This window comes from Agelaius phoeniceus, chromosome 2 (genome assembly GCF_051311805.1).
Source record: "Agelaius phoeniceus isolate bAgePho1 chromosome 2, bAgePho1.hap1, whole genome shotgun sequence".
NCBI classification, from domain to species: domain Eukaryota; kingdom Metazoa; phylum Chordata; class Aves; order Passeriformes; family Icteridae; genus Agelaius; species Agelaius phoeniceus.
This window is the reverse complement of record NC_135266.1, coordinates 2,589,318-2,616,085: the sequence shown is the minus strand read 5'-3', so window position 1 is coordinate 2,616,085 and position 26,768 is coordinate 2,589,318. Positions and strand designations below refer to the sequence as shown.

The window sequence follows — 26,768 nt, the reverse complement described above, 5'->3', positions numbered from 1 at the left end:
TGGTTGGGCAGGGGCAGAACAGGAGCACGGACAACCCAAGACCCCCTGATCTAAAATAAAAAGCTCTAATATTATTAATATTAAATGTTCATCCTGGGACACATCTGTGCTAGGGGTCTATAAACAAAAAGCTCTAATATTAATATTAAATGTTCATCCTGGGACACATCTGTGCTAGGGGTCCATAAACAAAAAGCTTTACTATTAATATTAAATGTTCATCCTGGGACACATCTGTGCTAGGGGTCTATAAACAAAAAGCTCTAATATTAATATTAAATGTTCATCCTGGGACACATCTGTGCTAGGGGTCCATAAACAAAAAGCTCTAATATTAATATTAAATATTCATCCTGGGACATATCTGTGCTAGGGGTCCATAAACAAAAAGCTTTAATATTAATATTAAATGTTCATCCTGGGACATATCTGTGCTAGGGGTCTATAAACAAAAAGCTTTAATATTAATATTAAATGCTCATCCTGGGACACATCTGTGCTTGGGGTCTATAAACACTAAAAATGCAACAAGTTTCTCTGAACTTCAGCTTCATTTATGGGGGGAAATCATAAAATGTTTCTGCCTTACAAACAAAATACTTGATCTTGTGTGAATATGTTTTGTTCGCCTTTCCTGTGGGCCTGAGTGGGTAAAATGTTCCATTTGAAGGGTCCTGTTGAATTTCCAGGCAGCTTTCACCCAGCTGGGATGAATGGGGGGTTTTGTCTCTCTCCATTCAGGAACTTTCTCCTTTTCTGAGGAAAAAGTTTTAGAAAGATTCAGTTTTGTTCTGCCAGTTCCCTTCCAGAGGGGTTGCCAAAGTCAGTTTTGTTGGGATGCTGTGCTGGGGATGAAAAGCAGCTGAGAGACGAAGGCAGTGCAGAATAAATAACATTAAAAAGGAATAAATAACAATAAACAGGAATATAAATAACAATAAATAGGAAATGTTTCAGTGAATTGGCTGGATTTTGTCTCTGCAGCTCAGAAAGCTGCTCTTGGGAATATTGTTGTCATTCTCCCTGCATAAATGTAATTTAGGGGGGGGAATCCTGTTGTAGTCCTTTTTCTCTTAATTCAAATTAATCCTGCATCACATTTAGGAAAAAACACATTTCTGTGGCATGCAAGAATTTGCTTCCCTTGGATGTTTTTATCCTTCAGAGCTTGTCTTGAAAGCTCCTGGAAGCAGAATTCAAAGCTGCTGTATGAAAATCAACTTTAATTAGGATTTTTCCTACAAGAGGAATCTGAAATTGTAGAGGTTTTGTGGAGGCATCTCTGCACCAGGGAATACAAAGTTGCTTTTTGCTACCAATTATTTTTAGGATTTTTCATCTAAGAGGAATCTGAATTGTAGAGATGTTCTGGAGGCACCCCTATACCAGGAACCAGCAACAAAAAGTTGCTTTTTGCTGTCAACTATTTTTAGGATTTTTCATCTAAGAGGAATCTGAAATTGTAGAAGTTTTGTGGAGGCATCTCTGTAGCAGGGAATAAAAAGTTGCTTTTTGGTGCCAATATTTTTTAAGATTTTTCATCTAAGAGGAATCTGAAATTGTGCAGGTTTTGTGGAGGCACCCCTGTACCAGGGAATTAAAAACTGCTTTTTGCTACCAATTATTTTTAGTATTTTTCATCTAAGAGGAATCTGAAATTGCAGAGGTTTTTCTGGAGGCATCTCTGTACCAGGGACCAGCAATAAAAAGCTGGTTTTTGCTGCCAATTATTTCTAGGATTCTTCATACAAGAGGAATCTGAAATTGTAGAGATTTTGTGGAGGCATCTCTGTAGCAGGGAATAAAAAGCTGTTTTTTGCTGCCATCATTTTTAGGATTTTTCATACAAGAGGAATCTGAAATAGTAGAGATGTTCTGGAGGCACCCCCGTACCAGGGACCAGCAACAAAAAGCTGGTTTTTGCTGTCAACTATTTTTAGGATTTTTCATCTAAGAGGAATCTGAAATTGTGCAGGTTTTGTGGAGGCACCCCTGTACCAGGGAATTAAAAACTGCTTTTTGTTGCCAATTGTTTTTAGGATTTTTCATCCAAGAGGAATCTGGAATTGCAGAGGTTTTTCTGGAGGCATCCCTGTACCAGGAAATAAAAAGCTGTTTTTTGCTGCCAATTATTTTTAGGATTTTTGATCTAAGAGGAATCTGAAATTGTAGAAGTTTTGTGGAGGCACCCCTGTAGCAGGGAATAAAAAGTTGCTTTTTGCTGCCATCATTTTTAGGATTTTTCCTACAAGAGGAATCTGGAATTGTGCAGCTTTTGTGGAGGCATCTCTGTACCATGGACCAGCAACAAAAGTTGCTTTTTGGTGCCAATATTTTTTAGGATTTTTCATACATGAGGAATCTGAAATTGTAGAGATGTTCTGGAGGCACCCCTGTACCAGGGAATTAAAAACTACTTTTTGTTGCCAATTGTTTTTAGGATTTTTCATACAAGAGGAATCTGGAATTGCAGAAGTTTTGTGGAGCCATCTCTGTACCAGGGAATAAAAAGTTGCTTTTTTCTGCCATCATTTTTAGGATTTTTCATCCACGAGGAATCTGGAATTGTGCAGGTTTTGTGGAGGCATCCCCGTATCAGGGAATTAAAAACTGCTTTTTGCTGCCATCATTTTTAGAATTTTACCTAGAAGAGGAATCTGGAATTGCAGAAGTTTTGTGGAGCCATCTCTGTACCAGGGAATAAAAAGTTGCTTTTTGCTGCCATCATTTCTAGGATTTTTCATCCAAGAGGAGTCTGGAATTGCAGAAGTTTTGTGGAGCCATCCCTGTACCAGGGGATAAGAACCTGCATTTTTTTTTTTGCTGCCATCATTTTAAGGAATGGAAAATGAAAGCAGCGCTGACTGGAAACGCTGCAGCTGTGGAATTCCCGAGGGGAGGATTCCTGGCACCGAGACCTGAGGCAGGAATTGCAGCCGCTGCCAGCGCTGCCTTTGAAGGGCTGACCCGCCCCGAGCTCCTCCTGGGGAGGCTTTGCCGTTCCTGTGAACCATGGATGGAGCCCGGGTCACTCCGCCCCGAGCTCCTCCTGGGGAGGCTTTGCCGTTCCTGTAAACGATGGATGGAGCCCGGGTCACTCCGCCCCGAGCTCCTCCTGGGGAGGCTTTGCCGTTCCTGTGAACGATGGATGGAGCCCGGGTCACTCCGCCCCGAGCTCCTCCTGGGGAGGCTTTGCCGTTCCTGTAAACCATGGATGGAGCCCGGGTCACTCCGCCCCGAGCTCCTCCTGGGGAGGCTTTGCCGTTCCTGTGAACGATGGATGGAGCCCGGGTCACTCCGCCCCGAGCTCCTCCTGGGGAGGCTTTGCCGTTCCTGTGAACGATGGATGGAGCCCGGGTCACTCCGCCCCTGCAGGGCGGGACTGCGGATGAGCTAAAAAAGCACAAGTGGGAACTGGAGTAAAAAACCAGAAGTGGAAACCGAAAGTTCCCTGGAGCTGAATGAATGCCAGAGGGGCTGCCCCAGGTCACTCCGGGGCTGCTCTTAATCATTAACCAGGGAAGGGACCCCAGTGCATTTCTGGTCATCTCAGAGCAGTGAAACCATTCTGGGTGCGCTTCTGTTTGCTTTTGCTGCAGATTAAATAATGAGGAAGCTGGAGCATTAGTCAATAAAAAAAATGAAAATAATATTTAAATTTATTTATTTTTATAATTTTAAATATATTTAACTAATATTTTTAAATATTTGTAAATAAACAGTAAATAAAAATAAAAGTTTAAAATTAAAATTAAAATAAATTAAATTAAATTAAAATCGTTAAATAAAATTAATTTTTTTGCTGCAGATTAAATAATGAGGAAGCTGGAGCATTAGTCAATAAAAAAAAATTAAAATAATATTTAAATTTATTTATGTTTATTATTTTAAATATTTTAAAATAATATTTTAAATAGTTATAAATAAATAGTAAATAAAAATAATAGTTTAAAATAAAAATTAAAATAAATTAAATTAAAATAATTAAATATTTTTTTTGCTGCGGATTAAATAAGGAGGAAGCTGGAGCATTAGTAAATAAATTTTTTTAAAAATTTAAAATAATATTTAAATTTATTTATTTTTATTATTTTAAATATTTTAAAATAATATTTAAATTTATTAAATTTATTAAATTTATTTATTTACTATTATAAATAAATAGTAAATAAAATTAATATTTTAAAATAAAAATTAAAATAAATTAAATTAAAATCATTAAATAAAATTAAATTTTTTGCTGCAGATTAAATAATGAGGAAGCTGGAGCATTAGTAAATAATTTTTTTAAAAAATTTAAAATAAGATTTAAATTTATTTATGTTTATAATTTTAAATATTTTAAAATAATATTTTTAAATATTTATAAATAAATAGTAAATAAAAATAATAGTTTAAAATAAAAATTAACTTAAATTAAATTAAAATCATTAAATAAAATTAAATTTTTTGCTGCAGATTAAATAATGAGGAAGCTGGAGCATTAGTAAATAAATTTTAAAAAAATTTAAAATAATATTTAAATTTATTTATGTTTATTATTTTAAATATTTTAAACTAATATTTTTAAATATTTATAAATAAATAGTAAATAAAATTAATATTTTAAAATAAAATTAAAATAAAAAATTAAATAAATAAAATTAAATTATAATAATGAAATAAAATTAAATTATATTTTAAAGAAATAAAATTCTTTTAGGATATCTTGTGAAATACCTTAAATTATCTGTGCTTTAGTGCCATGTGTTTGGAATTGGAGAAGTGGAAATGAATCTAAAAGCTGAATTTTCCTCTGTCACTCTGGGGTTTCAATTTCAACTCATTGTAGCGACAGAATGTTGTCTCCTGGTGTAAATTTAATTAATCATCCTCTTTTCAGTTTGCAAGTGAAGATGTTCCAAAAAATCCTTCATTCTAATTGGTTTATTCATTTGGAATCTTAATTTTCCAGACTTCAAATGTCAGACACTCCTTTGTTTGCAGTACCTGGCTGAGGGAGGAGCTGGCACAAACTTCCAGGGCTTCTGAAAACTCTCTGACCTCATCTCACAACCACCAGAGGTGCAGGAAAGGTCCAAAATCTAAAATTCTGCATTTGCTTTGTCTCATGGCAGTTTTGGTTAGAGTTAAGGAACATTAAAAATAAAAAATTTTAAACTTAGTGAGGGCAAATATTTAATCCTTGATGTATTTAGAGGTGCTGGTAGCAGGGCAAGTGCTGAGAAACTCTCTGAGCATGAAAAACATTGTGGGGAAGGTGCCACAAAATGCAAGTTTTAATGTGATATTAAATTAAATTGTGGGGTTTAATCAAGGCTGACCTTTTTTCCTGGCTGGCAAAAGATTACAGAGGTGAAAATCTGATAAGAAGAGAATGGCAGAAGCCCAGAAAATATCCCAAATGTTGGGCAGAAGCCCAGTAAATATCCCAAATGTTGGGTAGAACCCCAGTAAATATCCCAAATGTTGGGCAGAACCTGTGCCTTGCACTGGGAATGGTGAGGCCAGCTGGGCATTCAGCATCTCCACGCTGCTCTCCATAATCTATTTCACACTCTTGTGGATTCCAGTCTATTCTGGAGTTTAGGAAATTTCTCCATGCATGAGGGTCAGAGTCAGTGCTGCCCTGGGGGTGAGGGCACCCCAGAGCAGACACAGAAATATTCCCTGTGCCCTGGGTTTGCACACCATCTCCATGGCAGTGTCCTCTGTTCATTGGGCATTTTCTTTATCTGTTCCACAATCACTCCTCCCTCAGGAGGGGACACCTGCTGATAACAGCCATGGAATGTCCCTGCATGGCTGATAAGAACTGCAGCATCCCATTGGGAGATGTGAGCCCAGAGGGAGGAGCCAAGCATTCCTGCCTGGATATAATCTGGAGATTCTGGAACACCAGCACAGCTTCTGCACTGCATTCCCAGAGGAACAGCAGCTGCCTCTTCTCCCACTGGATCTCCAGAGGCAGAGACTGCACCTTTCTCCAGGATCCCTCTTGGGTTCTGAGTTGTTGGAATGGCTCCCAAGGAATTAAAGTCTCTTTTTTCCCAGCCCCACGACCGAAGAGGAAGTTGAGATTCGTCAGTTTGGCTTTTCAGGGTTGTTTATTTTTCCTGATCTATTCCAGTCTTTCTCTGACCTGCTGAGATCTGTCCTGCAGGCCGGCTTGAGGCACACTGACTGCCCTCAGGGCAATGTTACCTTTTTATACTAAAAACTACATGTACTTTATTTACAATTATTTTCCAGTACCTATCACCTATGTTAGACAGTCTGTCTCTAAACCAATCCAAAGTGCCACCATCCCAGCAGAAGAAGGAGGACAACAAGAAGGAGAAGGACAGGACATGCCCAGATCCTCCATCTTGCCTCTTGAACTCCCATTCTAAAAACTCCAAAATTCTACTTTTTCACCCTGTGACAAATTCACTACCGTTCTACTCAAGCCCTTGTGGCTTGTAACTCCTCACACAAAGTTGGGAATTGTTTCCATGGGTTAAAATCCAAGGCACAGGTGTTTTTGACTCCATGCCAAGGTCTCTGAGCCCCCTGCCAGGGTCTGGAGCCATCCAGGGCAGCCAGAGCAATGTCCTGGGCTCTGACATCTCCCTGCTCCAGCAGAACCCCACTGGACACTGCAGGAGGGCTGAGCCACAATTCCAATTGGAATGGTACCCACACCCTGACCCACAGGGTGTCAGGCTGGGTTCTGACCTTCTCAGTGTTGTTTTAGTTTACTGCATTGTTTATTTTATCTCTTTATTTTCTTCCCTGTGGTATTTTCTGGGTCCCCCCTCAGAGGAGGAAATGATGAATCTGACTCCACGTTCTTAGAAGGCTAATTTATTATTATATTATGTGATACTATAGAATGCTATACTAAAACTGTACTAAGGAACACTGGGTACAGGCAGAAGGATAAAAGATAATGATGAGAACTTGTGACTCTTTCCACAGTCCCGACACAGTGCTGCACTGATGCCATTTCCTGTTTCACCTTTCCAAACCCCCAGGTGTGCCGACCTCTGCCTTCCCCTTCCCCTGTACCCGGGCTTAAGAGGAGACGGGACCATGCGGGCTGGATTCTGCTGGGAGCTGTTACCACATTCAGAGGTCTGTCATCCTGCAATAAAACTCTGGATTAAAACTCTACGGCAGAATCCTCTCCTTTCTCTCTTCAGACCATTCAGAGGTCTGTCATCCTGCAATAAAACTTGGATTAAAACTCTACAGCAGAATCCTCTCCTTTCTCTCTTCAGACCATTCAGAGGTCTGTCATCCTGCAATAAAACTCTGGATTAAAACTCTACAGCAGAATCCTCTCCTTTCTCTCTTCAGACCATTCAGAGGTCTGTCATCCTGCAATAAAACTTGGATTGAAACTCTATGGCAGAATCCTCTCCCTTCTCTCTTCAGACCATTCAGAGGTCTGTCATCCTGCAATAAACTCTGGATTAAAACTCTACAGCAGAATCCTCTCCTTTCTCTCTTCAGACCATTCAGAGTCTGTCATCCTGGAATAAAACTCTGGATTAAAACTCTACAGCAGAATCCTCTCCTTTCTCTCTTCAGACCATTCAGAGGTCTGTCATCCTGGAATAAAACTCTGGATTAAAACTCTATGGCAGAATCCTCTCCTTTCTCTCTTCAGACCATTCAGAGGTCTGTCATCCTGCAATAAAACTTGGATTAAAACTCTACAGCAGAATCCTCTCCCTTCTCTCTTCAGCATCGCCTGAACCTTTTCCACCAGATGCAAACTGAGTTCCTGCTATGCCTGGATTTGTTCTGAGTGCCCAGCTGCAGCATCCAGCCGGCCAAAGGTATCTCTGGGGTGAAACACCACAGCTGCAGCCTTTGGTCCAGCAGCAAGGGTCAGATGAGGCCAGGCATGTCCCACCTGGAAATATTGGGATTTATGTTCCATAACACAGCTTGACTGTGATTGGTCATTAAGTCAAAACAACTCACATGAAACCAATGAAACAATCACCTGTTGGAGAAACAATCTCCAAACCACATTCCAAAGCAGCAAAACACAGGAGAAGCAATCAGATAATTCTTGTTTTCCTTTTTCTCTGAGGCTTCTCAGCTTCTCAGGAGACGAAATCCTGGAGAATTTTCAGAAAATGTGGCAGTGACACTTCCCTACTACAGAACTGTTATTTCCTGCTCCCATATTTTTGCCTGAGAGCCCCTTAATTTCCAATTTATAGCAATTCAGAGGGAGGGGGTTTGTGTTCTCCATTTCAGGGGAGGCTCCTGCCTTCTTAGCAGACTCCTGAGACAAGTTCAAAGGTAGGACAGGCTCGCACCTTGGAGGCTGCTCCAGGCACACCAATCCCAGGGAAATGGGGATTTTGTTTCTAGCAAAGCCCATGGGATAGAACATATTTATGCAATTTATCTTTCTGATACTGTTTTGCTGAATGGGAATTCTCAGGATTGTTGCAGAATGGGGATTTGCTCTTTATTAAATACATTCTGTAAATGCACTTTTTTCATGTCCTGGGAGAACTCATCCACATCCTGTCCTAAAAAAAAAGGTCTAAATTCGCATTCAACTTTCTTCCCAGAGAAGAAAAAATAATTTTATTTACTGACCACAGATTATTTAGTGTGAATTGGGCACCTGCAGTCTAAATCTACTCCCTGCCATGTTTAAATACCTTGTGATATCTGTGAAGTTGGAAAGGAATCAACAGTGCCCTATTACAAATTAAAAATATGAGCACAGTCTCCATCCCTTTGAACATTTCTGTACCAAAATCAGTACAATTAATAGAACAAAGAACCCAGTGAATAATATTAAAAATTCAAAATATTTGTTAAATAACAGCACAGTTCCTGAGGAAAAATGGCAAACTTCTTAAGTGACCTGCAGTGTAATTAAATATCTTGCTAAATTACAGCCTGACCTCCACATATTTAATTTCAGCAGCTCGGTTTTGTTTAGTCCTGATTTAACTTGAGAGTTGAAAGGGAAGTTTCTATTGGAGAATTGATATCTCTGATCTTGCAATCAGATCTGGATGTGAGGAAAATTGATTTATTCCTCTGCCAGCATGGATATTAGTGCAGGACTAGAGCCTAAACTGCTGGAATGTAACACCCCAGAAGGTGCAAAGTTATTCTCAATTAAATCTCTTGGTAAAGCCCTGCAAGACCAAATTTATTACAGAATTATTGGAAATATAACTTTGGTGTTGAACCTGCAACGTGATCAAGTATAATTACTTGTATAAAAAATGTAAATATTACATTATAGTCCTAATCAAACAAACCAAACAACATTAATTGGCATTTCTGTGGAAATCATTAACTGAAGTCAGGTTCCTTTCTGCAGTAATTTTAATGTAAGGTGCTTGATTTTGATATTTGGTGAAGAACACAGAATCAGAAAAGTTTTCCAAGAAGTCAGGGAAATTATTCAGATCTCTGATTACCTGGGAATAACTTTGACAGATTCAACTTCTACAGAAAGATGAGCCCTGTGCTAATCATTTTGTGTTAATTAAAAGAGGCTTTTATCTTTGTGACAAACAGGTTTTATGCAGTTTTCTCATGAAGGCAATTGTGCATTTGCAAGAATAAAGGGCAATTCATAAATGATTACCAAGATAAATTGGTATATTTGGGGAACCTGGACACCTCTACAGCATTTATAGTTCTGAATAATAGCTGATATTAAACAAAAAAAACCCAGACACTGATAGGAGGCAGAGCTCCTCCCAGAGAAATCCTTGGAAAAGCTTTTAAGGAGCAGAAGAGGGAAGCAGCTGGACACAAAGCTCAGCAAAGCCTCAAAATGTTCCTGTAAAGGCAAAAAGAGGAGCTCAGCCACTCCAAGGTTACTCAGGGCAGCTGGGAGCTTTGAGGGCTGAGATTACTCCCTGCTTTTCCAAGGTTTCCTTCCACCCTCTGAGAGAGGAGCTGACTGACATGGTTACTTTATTTTAGTTTAGAAAATCTATTTTAGTCAATCCCCTGGTGCATGCAAGGCCTTGGTTTCATAATAAAAATAATAACGACAACAGATTGTTTTCCCAGTCTAAAGTTCTGAACTTTTTAGTCAAAGCTTGTGATAAAATCCTGAACTTTTTAGTAAAAGCTTGTGATAAAATTCTGAACTTTTTAGTAAAAGCTTGTCATAAAATTCTGAACTTTTTACTAAAAGCTTGTCATAAAATTGTGGACTTCTTAGTGAAGCTCGTCAAAAAATTCTGAGCTTTTTGGTAGAAGCTTGTGATAAAATTCTGAACATTTTAGTAAAAGCTTGCCACAAAATTCTGAGCTTTTTAGTCAAAGTTTGTGACAAAATTCTGAACTTTTTGGTCAAAGATGTCTAAAATTCTGAACTTTTTGGTCAAAGCTTGTCATAAAATTCTGAACCTTTTCATTAAAGCCTTGTCATAAAATTCCGAACTTTCTAGTAAAAGCTTGTTGTAAAATTGTGAACATTTTGGTCAATGTTGTCATAAATTTCTGAACTTTTTGGTCAAAGCTTGTGATAAAATTCTAAACTTTTTAGTTAAAGCTTGTGATAAAATTCTAAACTTTTTAGTCAAATCTTGTGATAAAATCCTGAACTTTTTAGTCAAAGCTTGTGATAAGATTCTGAACTTTTTGGTCAAAGTGTGTTTAAAATTCTGAACTTTTAAATTAAAGCTTGTTTAAAATTCTGAATTTTTAGTCAAAGCTTGTAATAAAATTCTGAATTTTTGGTCAAAGCTTGTCATGATTAAGTCCAAGTTACAAAATTACAGAAACTAGAAAACCTCCAGCAGCTTCACAGCTCTAAATTAATTCTGTGCTAACATGGGCAGGAGCTTGTCTTGAAACAAGGACTGGTTTTGCCTGTTTGCCTTTAGATTCCCTTGCATGGTGAGGCTTGGATTCACTTTTCTCATTTCCTCATGAACTTCACCAGGGTAGGGGAAATTGTGAAAAATGGGTATTTTATGATTGGCTTTTCACCAATATTCAAATTAATATTATATGTGCTCTGTTAGAAAGTGATGCTGTATTTATTTTCTTAAGTAGTGTGTTAAATATAGTTTTAGGTTATAACATAATGATAAAATAGAAACTATGCTATGTAAGATTTTTTTAAAAAGAGAGGAATGAGGTACTCCCACTGAGATAGCAGCCACAGGACACCTGGATCTTTCAGAGAAAGAGAATTTATTGCTCCATTATCAGGAGAAACGAACTTCTTCCCACATCTCTCAGCCTTGAGGAGGTTGTCAGGACTATGAAGAAGAAGCTGACACTGCCCAGCCAGAATCCTGCGTTTGAATGGAATTTATGCATCATGGATGAGGAGTATGAATAGGCAACAGGCTGTTCTTTTAAGGGTTAATCCTCTGTTAACGTGGGTCCTTTTGGGGTTATTTTGCCCAGAAAGAGGTACCCAGACTGTCCTTAACTCTTTGTTCTTATTGTCTCATATTGTCCTAAATCCCAACTGTCCACATTTTTACTACTCTCATTACATTACTATTTTTATAAGCATGTTATTGCCATTAAACGTTTAAAACTCTAAACCAAGTGATTGGTGCTGTATCCATTTTCTCAAGTAGTGTGTAAAATACAGTTTTAGGTTATAACATAATGATAAAATAGAAACTGTGCTATGTAAGATACTTTTTTTAAAAGAGAGGAATGAGGTACTCCCACTGAGATAGCAGCCACAGGACCCCTAAATCTTTCACTGAAAAATAATTTATTGCTCCATTATCAGGAGAAATGAACTTCTTCCCACCTTCCTCTGCCGTCAGGATTCAGAAGAAGCAGCTGACACTGCCCAGACAGAATCCTGTGTGTGAATGGAATTTATGGATCTTGGATGAGATGTATGAATAGGCAACAGGCTGTTCTTTTAAGGGTTAATCCTCTGTTAACGTGGGGCCTTTTTGGGGCTATTTTGCCCAGAAAGAGGTACCCAGACTGTCCTTAACTCTTTGTTCTTATTGTCTCATATTGTCCTAAATCCCAACTGTCCACATTTTTACTACTCTCATTACATTACTATTTTTATAAGCATGTTATTGCCATTAAACGTTTAAAACTCTAAACCCAGTGCTTGGTGTTTCTCGCAGCCATCAGGACACGCTCCCAGTGGAGCTGAGCGCTCTCCACGGCAGAGCAGGAGCGGCAGCGCGGCCCCTTCCTGCCTGCGCAAAGCTCTCACCGAGCTCTGAGCGCGCCGGGGGCTCAGCCGCGCACCCGAGCTCAGCAGCAAAGCGAATTCCAGAGCACAGAGCTCCCTTGGGGCTGGTTCGCTCTCCTGTGATGTGCCCAGGCAAGCACTGGGGCTGCCCGCACGGGAGGAGGTCACACAGAGGAGCAGTGAGAGCTGTCAGTGAGGGGCACTGGGGATTTGCTCCTCTCTGTGCAGCGCAGGCTGCGGCAGCAGCACAAGGCTGGTGTGAAAAATGGGCATTTGGTGATTGGCTTTTTGCAAATATTCAAATGAATATTGTATGTGTTGTGTTAGAAAGTGATGCTGTATCCATTTTCTCAAGTAGTGTGTTAAATATAGTTTTAGGTTATAACATAATGATAAAATACAAAACTATGCAATGTAAGATACTTTTTTTAAAAAGAGAGGAATGAGGAACTCCCACCAAGGTAGCAGCCACAGGACACCTAAATCTGTCAGAGAAAGAGAATTTATTGCTCCATGTTGAGGAGAAACGAACTTCCCACATCTCTCAGCCTTGAGGAGGTTGTCAGGATTAAGAAGAAGAAGCTGACACTGCCCAGCCAGAATCCTGTGTGTGAATGGAATTTATGCATCATGTGTGAGGTGTATGAATAGGCAACAGGCTGTTCTTTTAAGGGTTAATCCTCTGTTAACGTGGGTCCTTTTGGGGCTATTTTGCCCAGAAAGAGGTACCCAGACTGTCCTTAACTCTTTGTTCTTATTGTCTCATATTGTCCTCAATCCCAACTGTCCACATTTTTACTATTCTCATTACATTACTATTTTTATAAGCATGTTATTGCCATTAAACGTTTAAAACTCTAAACCAAGTGATTGGTGCTGTATCCATTTTCTCAAGTAGTGTGTTAAATATAGTTTTAGGTTATAACATAATGATAAAATAGAAACTGTGCTATGTAAGATATTTTTTTTAAGAGAGGAATGAGGTACTCCCACTGAGATAGCAGCCACAGGACACCTCAATCTTTCACTGAAAAATAATTTATTGCTCCATTATCAGAAGAAAGGAACTTCTTCCCACATCTCTCAGCCTTGAGGAGGTTGTCAGGACTAAGAAGAAGAAGTTGACACTGCCCAGCCAGAATCCTGTGTTTGAATGGAATTTATGGATCTTGGATGAGATGTATGAATATGCAACAGGCTGTTGCTTTAAAGGGTTAATCCTCTGTTAACGTGGAGATTCCTTCCTCTCTGTGCAGGCCAGGATATGGCTGCAGCACCAGGTTGGTGTTTCTGAAGCTTGAGATGAAGAATTGTTTGAAATCTTTGGCCTCACCAGTGAAAGTGTGATCTGTTTGTGCCATGAGTTGTGGAAATATTGCATCCCATCCCTGGAGGTGTTCAAGTCCACAGTCACAGAATCCTCAGGGCTGGGAGAACCCTCCAGGATCACCCAATGCCACCGGCATCACCCCAATCCCTGTCCCCAAGGGCCACATCCAGACTGCTCTGGGACACTCCCAGGGACCCCAAACCTCCCTGGGCAGCTCAGCCCAAGGCCTGACCACTCTGCCAGGGAAAAAACATTTCCTGAATGTGAAAAACACCAATCACTTTGTTTTAAAAATTTTTAAAGTTTAATAATAATAAAATGGTTATAAAAATAATAATATAATGAGAGTAATAAAAATTTGAACAATTGGGATTAGGACAATATGAGACAATAAGAACAAAGAGTTATGGACAGTCTGGGTACCTCTTTCTGGGCAAAATAACCCCAAAAAGGACCCACGTTAACAGAGGATTAACCCTTAAAAGCAACAGCCTGTTGCATATTCATACACCTCATCTATGATGCATAAATTCCATTCAAACACAGGATTCTGGCTGGGCAGTGTCTGCTCCTTCCTGTGAATCCTGACAGCTCTTCAGGGCTGAGCAAGGCAGGAAGAAATTAGTTTCTTCTGATTAATGAACAATAAATTCTTTTTCTCTGACAGATTCAGGTGTCCTGTGGCTGCTGTCGTCCTGCAAGTCCTTTCCTTAGAAAAAGTATCCTATATGGCATCGTTTCTGTTTTAACATTTTGTTATAACCTAAAACTATATTTAACACACTACTGAAGAGAATTAATACAGCATTACTTTCTAACATGACATATATAATATTCATTTGAAACTTGTGGAAAGCCAGTCATAAAATACGCATTTTTCACACTGAACATCCCCTGGCACAACTTAAAACCATTTCCTCTCCTCCTTTCACTTGAAATGTGAGAGCAGAGCCAATTTGTTCCTTGTTTATCTACTGCTAGAGACACACTTAGGGATAAAATTGTTATTTTGAAATACCCATTGCACTGAATTTCCAAGTGCAGAACAAGACCTTGAGTTCAGAATAATAATAATAAAAAAAAGGTTGTGGCTTCCTGCCCAACTTGTTCAGGAAACAAGTGTCACGTATCTGTTGATGCAGGTGTTGGCTTCCTTCTTGTGGCCTTGCATTTTGCATCTTTTTTTAATCTTCTCTTTTCTCTCACACACCAAGTGTCTGCTAGGATCAGACTGATCCACGCTTCCTTTCCCAGAGCTGTTGTTGTGGTTCCTTTCCCCAGAAAATACAGAAAGTATTTGCTAACTGTGGTGCATTGCTGTATTGGAGGAGTTAAGGCTAACTTGCTGTCTGTTGTGTGTCCTGGAGGAGCAATTTGTGTTTGCAGCACGCAGGGCACGTGCAAATCCTGCAGCTTGATCCCCTGCCAGGCTGTTCCTCACTCTGATGTCACTTGGTGAATCCAATGAATTGGCTTTAAATGCATTTCTGGCTGGAATTGAATGCATCCATTTGTGGCTTTGGTGGCTACAGCAGTGGGAACTGGGGACAGGTGTCTTCTGCTGGTCCTGTGTGGGATATAAAAAGGAACACTGTGCCTTTAGGAGGACACCATCTCTCTGGGAAGAAGGTCAGGTAGAAGTGTCATGTCATTTCTGAGGAAGATGAGATACTTTTGTGAAAAATGGGTATTTGATGATTGGCTTTTTGCAAATATTAAAATGATTATTATATGTGTTGTGTTAGAGAGTTATCCTGTATTAATTCTCTTAAGTAGTGGGTTAAATATAGTTTTAGGTTATAACATAAAGTTGGAATGGAGACTATGCTGTGTGGGACGCTTTTTCTAAAGAAACAACTCGCAGCAGATAACGGCCACAGGACACTTCAATCTTTCAGAGAAAGAATTTATTGCCCCATTATCAGAAGAAGTGAATTTCTTCCTGCCTTGTTCAGCCCTGAAGACGCTGTTGGGATTAAGAGGAAGGAGCTGACACTGCCCAGACAGAATCCTGTGTTTGAATGGAATTTATGCATCATGGATGAGATGTGCATCATGGATGAATATGCAACAGGCTGCTGCTTTTAAGGGTTAATCCTCTGTTAACATTTGTCCTTTTTGGAGTTATTTTGCCCAGAAAAGGTACCTGGACTGTCCATAACTCTTTGTTTTTATTGTCTCAACTCAATATATGGAGTTATGGACAGTCCAGGTACCAATCGCAATTGTCCAAATGTTTATTACTCTCATTATATTGCTATTTTTATAAAAAATTTATTACTATTAAATAAAAAAAAAACCAAACAAACAAAAAACCAAGTGATTGGCGTTTTTCACACTTTCCTGTTGTCCATCAGGATAGTTTGAGCTTTGGAGAAGCAGAAGATTTATCCTGGGCTCCATCACAACTGGTGGGAGCAGCAGGTGAGGGGGGAATTCTGTCCCTGAGCTCCCTCAGGTGATTTCCCACCTGCAGAGCTGCCCCAGGCCTGGGCCCAGCCCAGGGAGGAGCTGGAGCTGCTGCAGAGAGCCCAGAGGAGGCTCCAGGATGGGCAGAGGGATGGAGCAGCTCTGCTGGGAGGAAAGGCTGGCACAGCTGGGATTGTTCACCTGCACAGGAGAAGCTTTGGGCTGAGCTCAGGGTGGCCTTGCAGGGCCTGCAGGAGCCCCAGGAAAGCTGCAGAGAGACAATTTCCAGGGCATGCAGGGACAGCACACAGGGAATGGCTTCAAACTGAAAAATTACAAGTTTAGGCGGGATATTAGGAAAAAAATCCTTCCCTGAGAGGGTGGGGAGCGGCTGGGATGGAATTCCCAGAGCAGCTTTGGCTGCCCCTGGATCCCTGGCAGTGCCCAAGGCCAGGTTGGACATTGGGGCTTGGAGCAGCCTGGGACAGTGGAAGGTGTCCCTGCCATGGCAGAGGGTGGAGCTCGATGAGCTTTAAGTCCCTTTTCACCAAAACCATTCTGCCATTCCCAGAGCAGCCGGGTCGTGGCGCCGGCGACGAGAAGACCTCGCCTGCTCCTCCTCCTCTTCCTCCTCCAGAGCACGCCTACAACTAACCCACGCCCCGAGCCGCTTGGAGCGATTTTGAGCGCTCTTTATTTCTTTTCACACCTCCTTCCACCGCGGAACTCCGCGTTCCCCTCAGCGTGAGGAGCAGGCGGCGCCCTCACGGCCGAGCGCTGAGGGGAGGAGGAGGGGAGAGACGCGGCGCTGCCAAAGGGGCGGGGCGCCGCGCGCGCCAGCCCCCGCCAGCCAATCAGCGCTGTGACCGCCACCCGCCCTCCCTGACGCACGGCGCTGCGATTGGCCGGGGCGGGCGGCGGGGGGCGTGGCCGCGCGCCCGCCATGCTGATCACGCTGTGCTACCTGTACCTGTGGGCGCGCTGGGGGCCGCGCTCGGCCGCGCTCGTCCGCAGCACCGTGCGGAGGCTGCACCGCTCCCGCTGCTCCTTCACCTTCTGCGCCCGCCAGCCGCACCCCGACGAGCGCGTCTGCCTCCGCGTCGGCGGCAAGGTGTTCTGCACCGGCGAGGCGCAGGTAGAGCCGCGGGGATGCGCGGGGAGGCGCGGCGGTTGCCGCGGTAACGGGGATGCGGCGGGGGGCGCGGTTGCCGCGGTAACGGGGATGAGCATCCCGGCCCCGCGGGGACGGGGTTGTGGTTTGGTTCTTCAACCACGGGGTTGGTGGCGGGCAGGGGTTTGGGATTAGGAAAAACAACGCGCGGAGGGAATTCCCACATGGTGTCAGAGCCAGGGGAAGGAGGAGGGGACAGCCGGGTGGTCGCTTTGGTGGGAAATGTTAGTTCAGGTGTGGTTCCCTCTCCTCGCTGCTTGCCGGAGCTTGTTTAAATAGGAAATGGGCTGAGAGATGCTCTGTGTGCTACAAATGTGTATTTGTATGTGTGTATATATATGTAAATATATAGAGGAAATTGGAAATATTTATACATGGGAATGTATATATATATATATAGGAAATGTGTATATATATGGGAATAGGAAATGGGCTGAGAGATGCTCTGTGTGCTACAAATGTGTATGTCAATATATATATATGTATATATCTCAGAAATAGGAAATATATCTATATAGGAATATATATATAAAGGAAATATATATATATATATAGGAAATAGGAAATATATCTATAGGAATGTATGTATATATAGGAAATAGGAAATATATATATGTATATATATATATAGGAAATGTGTATATATAGAGGAATAGGAAATGGGCTGAGGGGTGCTCTGTGTGCTACAAATGTGTATTTGTATCTCTCTCTCTCTCTCTCTCTATATATATATATATATATATGTATATATTTATGTATGTGTATTAAGTGCAGCTTTGCAAGTGCAGCAGTAGTTCTAGGAAAGCTTGGCTGGGTGAGCTTGAGAGAATTCCATAAAATCACAGAATGGTTTGGGTTGCTTGAAGATCATCGTGTTCCAACCCCCTGCCATGGGCTCCATGCCCCGTCCAAGCTGACCTTGGGCACTTGCAGCAGCCCCAGCTGCTCTGGGCACCCTGTGCCAGGGCCTCCCCTCCTTCCCAGGGAAGATTTCCCTCCTAACATCCCATCCAAACCTGCTCACTTTCAGTTTAAGGACATTTCCTCCTCATCCTGTCCCTGGGAAAAGCCTCTTTCATTTCAGCAACACACTTGGAGAACATGTAAGGCTTTAGTCTAAAAATATGTGCTGTGCTTGTGCCTCCAGGATTCGTGTCAGGGCTTTAAAACGCTGCTGGATCTGCCCAGGAATGTGAACTGCAGAGAGAGCTGGCTGCTTCTCCCCACACAAAATGTGGTTCTAAGTGAGGAAAATGAGGTGCAAAATGAGAATCACAAATGAGCAGGGCTGGGGGAGGCTGTGGCAGCCCGTGAGGGTGGAAAAGCCCTGTGCCTGAAGCAGCTCCACGTGGCACTGCTGGGAGCAGAACTGAAAGCGAGCTTGCTTGACTCTCAGGATCAGGAGTGGAGCTGGCACTGCCCCCAGCTCGTCTGAATTATTTAAATGGATGGTGGATTTCTCTGAATTTGGCACTAAATGCCAGAATTGGTCTGGGTGAGGCTCTTCTTGGTCTTTGTGCTTTTTGCTGCTGTTGGTGCGTGAGTGGTTGAGGATTATTTCAGTTGTTGCAGGGATTTATGGAGCACGTCAGTGGCTAAGTGCTCTTCAGGAAGCAGGGAAGCTTTTTGTAAGTTCAGTGGGTAAAAAGATCATTTGCATTTGAGGGAAAACAAGATTAGAAATGCTGATGGAGTTGGTTCTATTTAAAACTAGGTTTTTTGCTATTTATTAACAGATTATTTCACACTCAAGAGCGATGGTGGCAGTCTCAGAACCTTCCCCAGCCAAGTGAAATACCTAATTCACATTCCAATAAAGCCCCCAAAACAAAACAAAGCTGTGTTTGGAGGAGTTCTGCCTCACTTGCCCTGGATTATTGTTCTGTGAAGAGGATTTCAGCTGGTTTCTGCTCTTTGCTCCACTCCTGCTCATTTCTGAAACAGCTTCTCCTCAGCCCTTGCACTGCCAGCACATTTTTTTCTGTCTGCAGTGCTGTTCATGCAGACTGATTTTATAATCTGTTGGGTTTATTGGTGTTTATTGGGAGCTGGGGAGCCCTCTGGGGAATTGCAGCTTGGCATGACGTTTGGCACAGACTCAGGGCTGTAATTCAATGTATTTTTGTCTCTTTAAAATATGTGGTGACAGCAATTGAAAATCCCTGGGGCAGGTCCTGTTGTGCTGCACTTCAGTGTGAGAGCTCTGGCTCTGCATCACTGGGGAGCTCTTTACATCATCTCTGAAGAGATTAAAGGTTAATTCAGATTTTTTTTTTTGGCTTCTGGGCAGCCAGCAAAGCTCCTTTTCTCTCTCAGTAGCTTGGACTGTGATCAGTAGCTTGCTTAAGATACTGCAAGTCCTAAATCATAACCTGTAAAGGGATTTTTTTTTGGTTTGATCTTTAGCCAGAGGGGATGTTTAAGGTACTTTAAAGCTTCCTGAGCTGAGTTCACTTTCATGTGGGAGAAAGCAGTGTTTGTTTGTGCAGCTTGTGTGCTCTCCGGGGTGGCTGGGTCAGTGAGCTGCCCCCTCAGTATTCTGGGCTGGGCAGGGATGAGCACACTGAGTGCTGGAATCCAGAGCCACGGGGGAATTCCCTCCTGCTTCCACATGGAATTACTGCAGGTGTGTGCAGAAGGGAAATGTGGGAAACAGTGAAGGTAAGGGGATTTTTAGGGAGTTGACAAACAAGACAAGACTACTAAAATATGTTCTTTGAGATTTATTACATCACATTACGTTAAGACAATTAAAAGATAACAACAGCTCACTTCTTACTAACAGCAACCAAAAAAATTCTTTGTAATAGAACATTTTAAAAACTTTTTAACCAATAACATATGACCAAAACTTACAGATAATTATTCTAGTTAATCACTAAAACCATACCTACTTCAAACAATACCTTCTTATGTACTTCCTATTAACAATACACAATTATTAAACTTAAAACCTTCTCCTCTCTTACTAAACATATTTTCTACAGTCTCAAAATCTGTCTTAACCAAACCTAAAACTCAAACTGAGTTGAGTTGTCTCAATTGTTTCATGTTTTGAGTTCTCTCATTGTTCCATGTCCTTGCTTACTGTAACTTTTCTATTTTCAGACTTTACAACCACAGCTCTTTCTGTTTCTAAAGCCTCCTTTCACAGCTTTCTAAAAATCTTCCTACCTTTACTATTTCCCAAAGCAAACCAGTTGTTTCTAATGTTTGCCCTTTTTAAAATATATCAGACAAATGAAGTTCAATGCAAAATGAATGTGAAAATTAACAATGGATGTAATATTTTCCTGAGAAGCTGTGAGATGTCTCAAATGTGTTTTTTGATCTGCTGATTCCAGGTTTTGAGCTTTATTTGCTCCTTGCTGAGGGCAAGAGAGGGAATCTTTTGTAATTTAATGAAGAAACTTTTGTGCAGTGTTCTGCTGAGCGGTGGATGGAACAACTTATGGAAAAATTTATTCTGAATGAAGGATTTGTTTCTATTTGATGAGATTCATAGTGAATGAGGAATTTTGTTGAATGACTGAGGATTCAGTGCTCAGTGTGGCTGGGAGAGGAGGAGAGGTGCATGGGGGATGCTGCCAGTGCCAAATGTCCCTCAAGGGTCCCAGTGCAGGGGCTCAGGGGTTTGTGTTCCACCCTCCCTTCCTGTGAAGCTGAGAGCTGGAGTTTGAGCTGGCTGCACAAACCTGCCTTGGCACTTCCAGTTTCACTTTTAGTGTTCCTTTTAACAGTTCACAGCTTTATCCCCTCCTTTGTCTCGTGGGGAAAGTGAAATCATCATCGCCCTTCCCGTAAGGCTGGAGGCTCGGATTTGAATTTAAGCTGGGCATAATTTAAAAAGGAATTCTTAAATCAGTTGTTTCCTGCTCAGACTTACTCTCCTTTCCCATTTCTTTCAGTTCCTTGATGACTTAAACAGGTGGAGGGGGCTGCTGGTTTCTCCCTTTGCTCACGCTGAGAGGCTGCTGCCAGCAGAGCACATTGCTTTTGTGACAGAAAGCATTTCTGCTCACCCAGAGCACTTGCAGAAAGCACCTGACTCTTCCAAGGAGGTGAGAAAATATCTTTGTTTTTGCATAGAAAAGGGGGACAGATATTCAGTATTTTTGTATAGAAAGGGGGTACAAATATTCAGTATTGTTGCATAGAAAGGGATACAGATATTCAATATTCTTGCATAGAAAAGGGGTACAGATACTCAATATTCTTGTATAGAAAGGGGTACAGATATTCAATGTTCTTGTATAGAAAGAGGCACAGATATTCAATATTGTTGCATAGAAAAGGGGTACAGATATTCAATATTCTAGTATAGAAAGGGGGTACAGATATTCAATATTCTTGCATAGGAAGGGGTACAGATATTCAATATTATTGTATAGAAAGGGAGATAATATTCTTGCATAGGAAGGAGATACAGATATTCAATATTCTTGCACAGAAAGGAGATACAGATATTCAATATTCTTTCATAGAAAAGGGATATAAATATTCAATATTGTTGCATAGAAAGGGAGACAGAAATTCAATTCTCTTGCATAGAAAGGGGTATACAGATATTCAATATTCTTGCATAGAAAGGGGGACAGATATTCAATGTTCTTGCATAGAAAGGGGTATACAGATATTCAATATTCTTGCATAGAAGGGGGTACAGATATTCCATATTCTTTCATAGAAAAGGGATACAGATATTCAATATTGTTGCATAGAAAGGGGAACAGATATTCAATATTCTTGCACGGAAAGGGGCACAGATATTCAATATTGTTGCATAGAAAGGGGCACAGACATTCAATATTCTTGTATAGAAAGGGGTATACAGATATTCAATATTCTTGCATGGAAAGGGGTACAGATATTCAATGTTCTTGCATAGAAAAGGGATATAGATATTCAATATTCTTGCATAGAAAGAGGTATACAGATATTCAGTATTATTGTATAGAATGGGAGATAATCAATATTCTTCCATAGGAAGGAGATACAGATATTCAATATTCTTGCATAGAAAGGGGTACAGATATTCAATATTCTTGCATAGAAAAGGGATATAGATATTCAATATTGTTGCATAAAAAGGGGGACAGAAATTCAATTTTCTTGCACAGAAAGGGGCACAGATATTCAATATTCTTGCATAGAAAAGGGGACAGATATTCAATATTGTTGCATAGAAAGGGGTACAGGTATTCAATATTCTTGCATGGAAAGGGGTACAGATACTTGAAATTATTATATAGAAAGGGGGACAGATATTCAATATTCTTGCATGGAAAGGTATTCAATATTCTTTCTTAGAAAGGGGTACAGATATTCAAAATTATTACATAGAAAGGGGGAGAGATATTCAATATTCTGGCACAGAAGGAGGCACAGATGTGTTGTGATCTTATGGGGAATAAAAAGGGAGTTGCTTCATTCAGATCACTCAATAATTAAACTCTATTTTGTGTTTCAAACAGAGGCAGAGGTATTTTGTTGAGATTTTCAGGAGCATTTTTCTCTGGCTGTGGGTGGGCATTGCCCCCCCTGTTCTGGAGCCAGGCTGGGAGAACTTGGGATTGTTCAGCCTGGGGAAGAAAAGGCTCCAGGGGGAGCTCAGAGCCTGAAGGGGCTCCAGGGGAGCAGCTCTGGGCAAGGAATGGAGTGACATGACACAGGGAATTATTGGGTTTGTGGGGTGCCCCATGAAGGGAGGAATGATGAATCTGGCTCCATGCTCTCTGGAGGCTGATTTATTATTTTATGATACTAAAAATATATTAAAGAATGCTATACTAAACTGTACTAAAGAATACAGAAAGGATACTGACAGAAGGATAAAAAGATAATAATGAAAACTCCTGACTCTCTCCAGAGTCCTGACACAGCTTGGCCCTGATTGGCCAAAGAGTGAAAACAACTCCCAGCAGAATCCAATGGAACAATCACCTGTGGGTGAACAATCTCCAAACACATTCCAAAGCAGCAAAACAGAGAAGAAAATGAGATAATTACTGCTTTCCTTTTTCTCTAAGGCCTCTCAGCTTCCCAGGTGAAAAATCCTGGGTGAAGGGATTTTTCAGAAAACCTGAATGTGACAGGGAATGGCTCCCACTGGGAAAGGGGAGATTTGGGTGGGAAGGAATTCCCACCCAAATTACAGGGAAGGAATTATTGGGAAGGAATTATTGGGAAGGAATTCCTGGCTGGGATGGAATTCCCAGAGCAGCTGGGGCTGCCCCTGGATCCCTGGCAGTGCCCAAGGCCAGGCTGGACACTGGGTTTGGAGCACCTGGGACAGTGGAAAATCCTTCTCCTGCTTTTTGTGCAGCCCCCTTGAGGCCATGGAAGGCTTTGGGAGGGGAGGGATGGATCTCAGTGCCCCCAGGGAAGAGGAGGAAAGGGAAAATGTCCATGTCAGGATGTATCTGGAGGCTTTAATAAAACATCTGGGCTGCTGCTGGAATCCCAGAGCTCTCCATGATCCCAGGCTGGGATCACCCCTGGAGCCATGGATAAGGGTGGGAAATGGATTTGTAGAGATTTTTTCAAGCAGCATTAAAAGGGCTTAATTTCATTTGAAACCTTAATTTTAATTTTATTTTATTTTAAAACCCTAAAGTCAGCATTTCTTCTCTCAAAGTTTACATACAGTACCCTCTGTCAAACTTCAAGAATTCTCTACAAATCCACTTCCCACCCTGGCCTGGGTGTCCCTGAAGGGCCACCTGTCACCCTTATTTCCTGCAATCAGGAAATTTCAGGCTCCTTCACCAAAATTCCACATCCTTGGTGTTCCAGGACATCACATCCACAGGTGCTCATGGCCTGGCTGCTTCCCTGGGTGAGGATCTGTGTAAAAGAGTTTTTTAGTCTTCAAGTTGTTGTTTATTTTTTATCTTATCAGAGGTTCTACACTAGACTTAGCACACAAAGAGAAGGCAGCAAGAAAAGTCACAAAATGTACAGTTGCAAGGTCTTTTAAAGCTATTTTATCTCTTAAATTAACTCTTAAAATGTGCTTTATTTCTACTTTTTTCTACCAATAACTAATTATTTGCCTGCCACACAACATCTGTATTACAGCTCTCCCTAACTAATCACTCTATACCACCACCACAATAGAAAATAAAGCAGATGAAGAAGAAAAAGATCAAACACCATCCAAAAGCCTCTGTTTTGTCTTCTATCCACCTCCATACTAAAAACCCAAAACTCTTAAATTTTTCACCCTATGGTAAACTATACTACCAGCAATTTCCTTGTGGAAAACCTGCAGCAGCTGCTTTGGGAATGGTTTTATTGCCTTTGGCAGGGGGAATCCATGCAGGTGGGCTCTGCTTCTGGAGACAAATGAGCTGTGCCCTCCCTCTTGTACACCTGGGCCAGCTCAGGTGGAAGATTTTTATTTTATTTTTACTTTTTGTAGCAGAAAGATCCACAGAAACACCTGCATTGAAGCTCTAATTATCTATTCTTTTGGGGTTTATTGGAGTTTTCCTTAGGATGGAAAATTTTTCATCCTTATGTGGACATTAGTAATTAATTTGATTTAGAAAGTTCAAAAATTATAGTCCAGGCAAAAAAAATCAAAACTAAAGAGGAAAAGGAAACCAGCTCTGCTGGTTAATTTTGTTTACTGCTCTTCTGTGTGAATACAATAAAGTGCTCTTAATTTTGGTTAAAAACCAGCTCTGGCTGTCACCACATGCAGGGCCTGTGGGGCACACATTGCTCTTGGGGGAAATTCTGGCCAAAAAGCCATTTTTTGGTAGGAGTATCAGTGACCTGTGGCTGGTGAGAATGAGGAGGGACTTTTGTACACCTGGACCAGCTGAGGTGGAAGATTTTTATTTTATTTTTACTTTTTTGTAGCAGAAAGATTCACAGAAACACCTGCATTGAAGCTCTAATTATCTATTTTTTGGGGTTTATTGTTTTGGGGTTTTTTTAAATCTTCTTGGGTTTGCTTTCATTTTCCTTAGGATGGAAGATTTTTCATCCTTATGTGGACATTACTAATTAATTTGATTTAGAAAGCTCAGAAGTGATAGTCCATGCAAAAAATGAAAACTAAAGAGGAAAGGGACTGCTGGTTTATTTTGTTTATTGTTCTTCTGTGTGAACACAGTAAAGTTCTCTTAATTTTGTTACCTCTGGCTGTCACCACATCCAGGGCCTGTAGGAACACATTGCTCTTGGGGGAATTTCTGGCCAAAAAAGCCATTTTTTTGTAGGAATATCAGTGATCTGTGGCTGGTGAGAATGAGGGGGACTCAGACAACAGGAGTTTGAATAATGTCCCATCTCTTGCTGAGTGCTGGCCTTTCATCCTTTTTGCTGACAGAATTTTGATTTGGAATTGCAACAGGAAAGCTGGAAAATACTCCCTGAGGGTTTTTGCTCTGCTCTGAGCCAATGATCGCTGCCTGATTTCAGGGTCACAGCTTTTGGCAAGAGCTTTGCTTTGTGAGCTGCTTCTGTGGGTTCGCTTTGTTTGCACTGTGCAGCAATAATCACATTTTACATCTGAGGTTTTACTTGGAGGAGACATCAAGAGCATCAACAGAACTTGCTGACAGCCTCCAGGTGTGGGTGTTACTTGTGCCTGTTCTTTGGGTAGGAAACGATGTTTAAATCCTCTGTAAATCCTTCACCCTCCACCACAGGCAGTCCCATTGGAGCTGGGGCACCTCTGGTGGGGCTTCACCACCTTGAACTTGGGGGTGAAACCCCACACTCTGCTCCCCTTTTCCTCTGGGAAAGGGAATTTTTTCACTAAGGGTTAGCAGAAATCATGGATCACAAGATACCCAGCCAGGTTTATTGTTAGATATCCAAAGGCCAGAAATAGAAATATGGATTGAGAGCCCACCTGCAGAGCTGGGCCTAGGCCTGGGCCCAGCCCAGGGAGGAGCTGGAGCTGCTGCAGAGAGCCCAGAGGAGGCTCCAGGATGGGCAGAGGGATGGAGCAGCTCTGCTGGGAGGAAAGGCTGGCACAGCTGGGATTGTTCACCTGCACAGGAGAAGCTTTGGGCTGAGCTCAGGGTGGCCTTGCAGGGCCGGCAGGAGCCCCAGGAAAGCTGGAGAGAGACAATTTCCAGGGGATGCAGGGACAGCACCCAGGGAATGGCTGCCAGTGCCAGAGGGCAGGGCTGGGTGGGATCTTGGCAATGAGGAATTGTTCCCTGGCAGGGTGGGCAGGGGCTGGCATGGAATTCCACCCCTGGATCCCTGGCAGTGCCCAAGGCCAGGTTGGACACTGGGGCTGGAGCAGCCTGGGACAGTGGGAGGTGTCCCTGCCCTTGGTGAGGCAGAGAACAGAGGCTGGACAGAGCTCCAGAATAAAGCAGGGATTGATTCAAAGCATCTCCTCCATGGATGCACCTTGGGCAGCACCAGAGCCCAGCCAGGGCTGCACCCAAGATGAACCAAAATGGCCCCAAAATGCACGGCCGGGCACGGGCTCTGTCCCTGGGATCAGTTCTGCTCCATTTGCATCTTGCAGTTCATTGTCCCATCCCAGCTTTAGCCCCTGCAGTCCCACCCTGCTTGTTTTTCTCTCTCCAGCCCACGGGGTTTGTGCTCTGGGGCTGAGATTTGGATCATTTGGCCTTGGTGCCCAGCTGGAGCAGGAATTGTTTTGTCTCCCTGCTCTGTGCACAGAGCTCAGCATCCCAGAATGTGAA

The 26,768-nt window shown here is 41.8% G+C and overlaps 1 protein-coding gene across 4 annotated transcripts in view; it reads left to right on the top strand.

Annotated features, from left to right (window-relative positions):
- The first annotated feature begins 16,816 nt into the window (after nucleotides 1-16,816).
- HLCS (holocarboxylase synthetase) overlaps nucleotides 16,817-26,768 on the top strand; it is a 153,482-nt gene continuing 143,530 nt past the window's right edge. The window contains exons 1-2 of one of the 4 annotated variants that reach the window (XM_077193160.1): nucleotides 16,817-17,049; nucleotides 20,994-21,146. In XM_077193160.1, the coding sequence (XP_077049275.1) occupies nucleotides 16,858-17,049; nucleotides 20,994-21,146 (345 nt within the window). In that variant the 5' untranslated portion in view covers nucleotides 16,817-16,857. Of the gene's footprint in view, nucleotides 17,050-19,548; nucleotides 19,747-20,993; nucleotides 21,147-26,768 lie in introns of those variants that run through there. The other 3 variants (XM_054628172.2, XM_077193155.1, XM_077193164.1) reach the window with 3 other exon arrangements.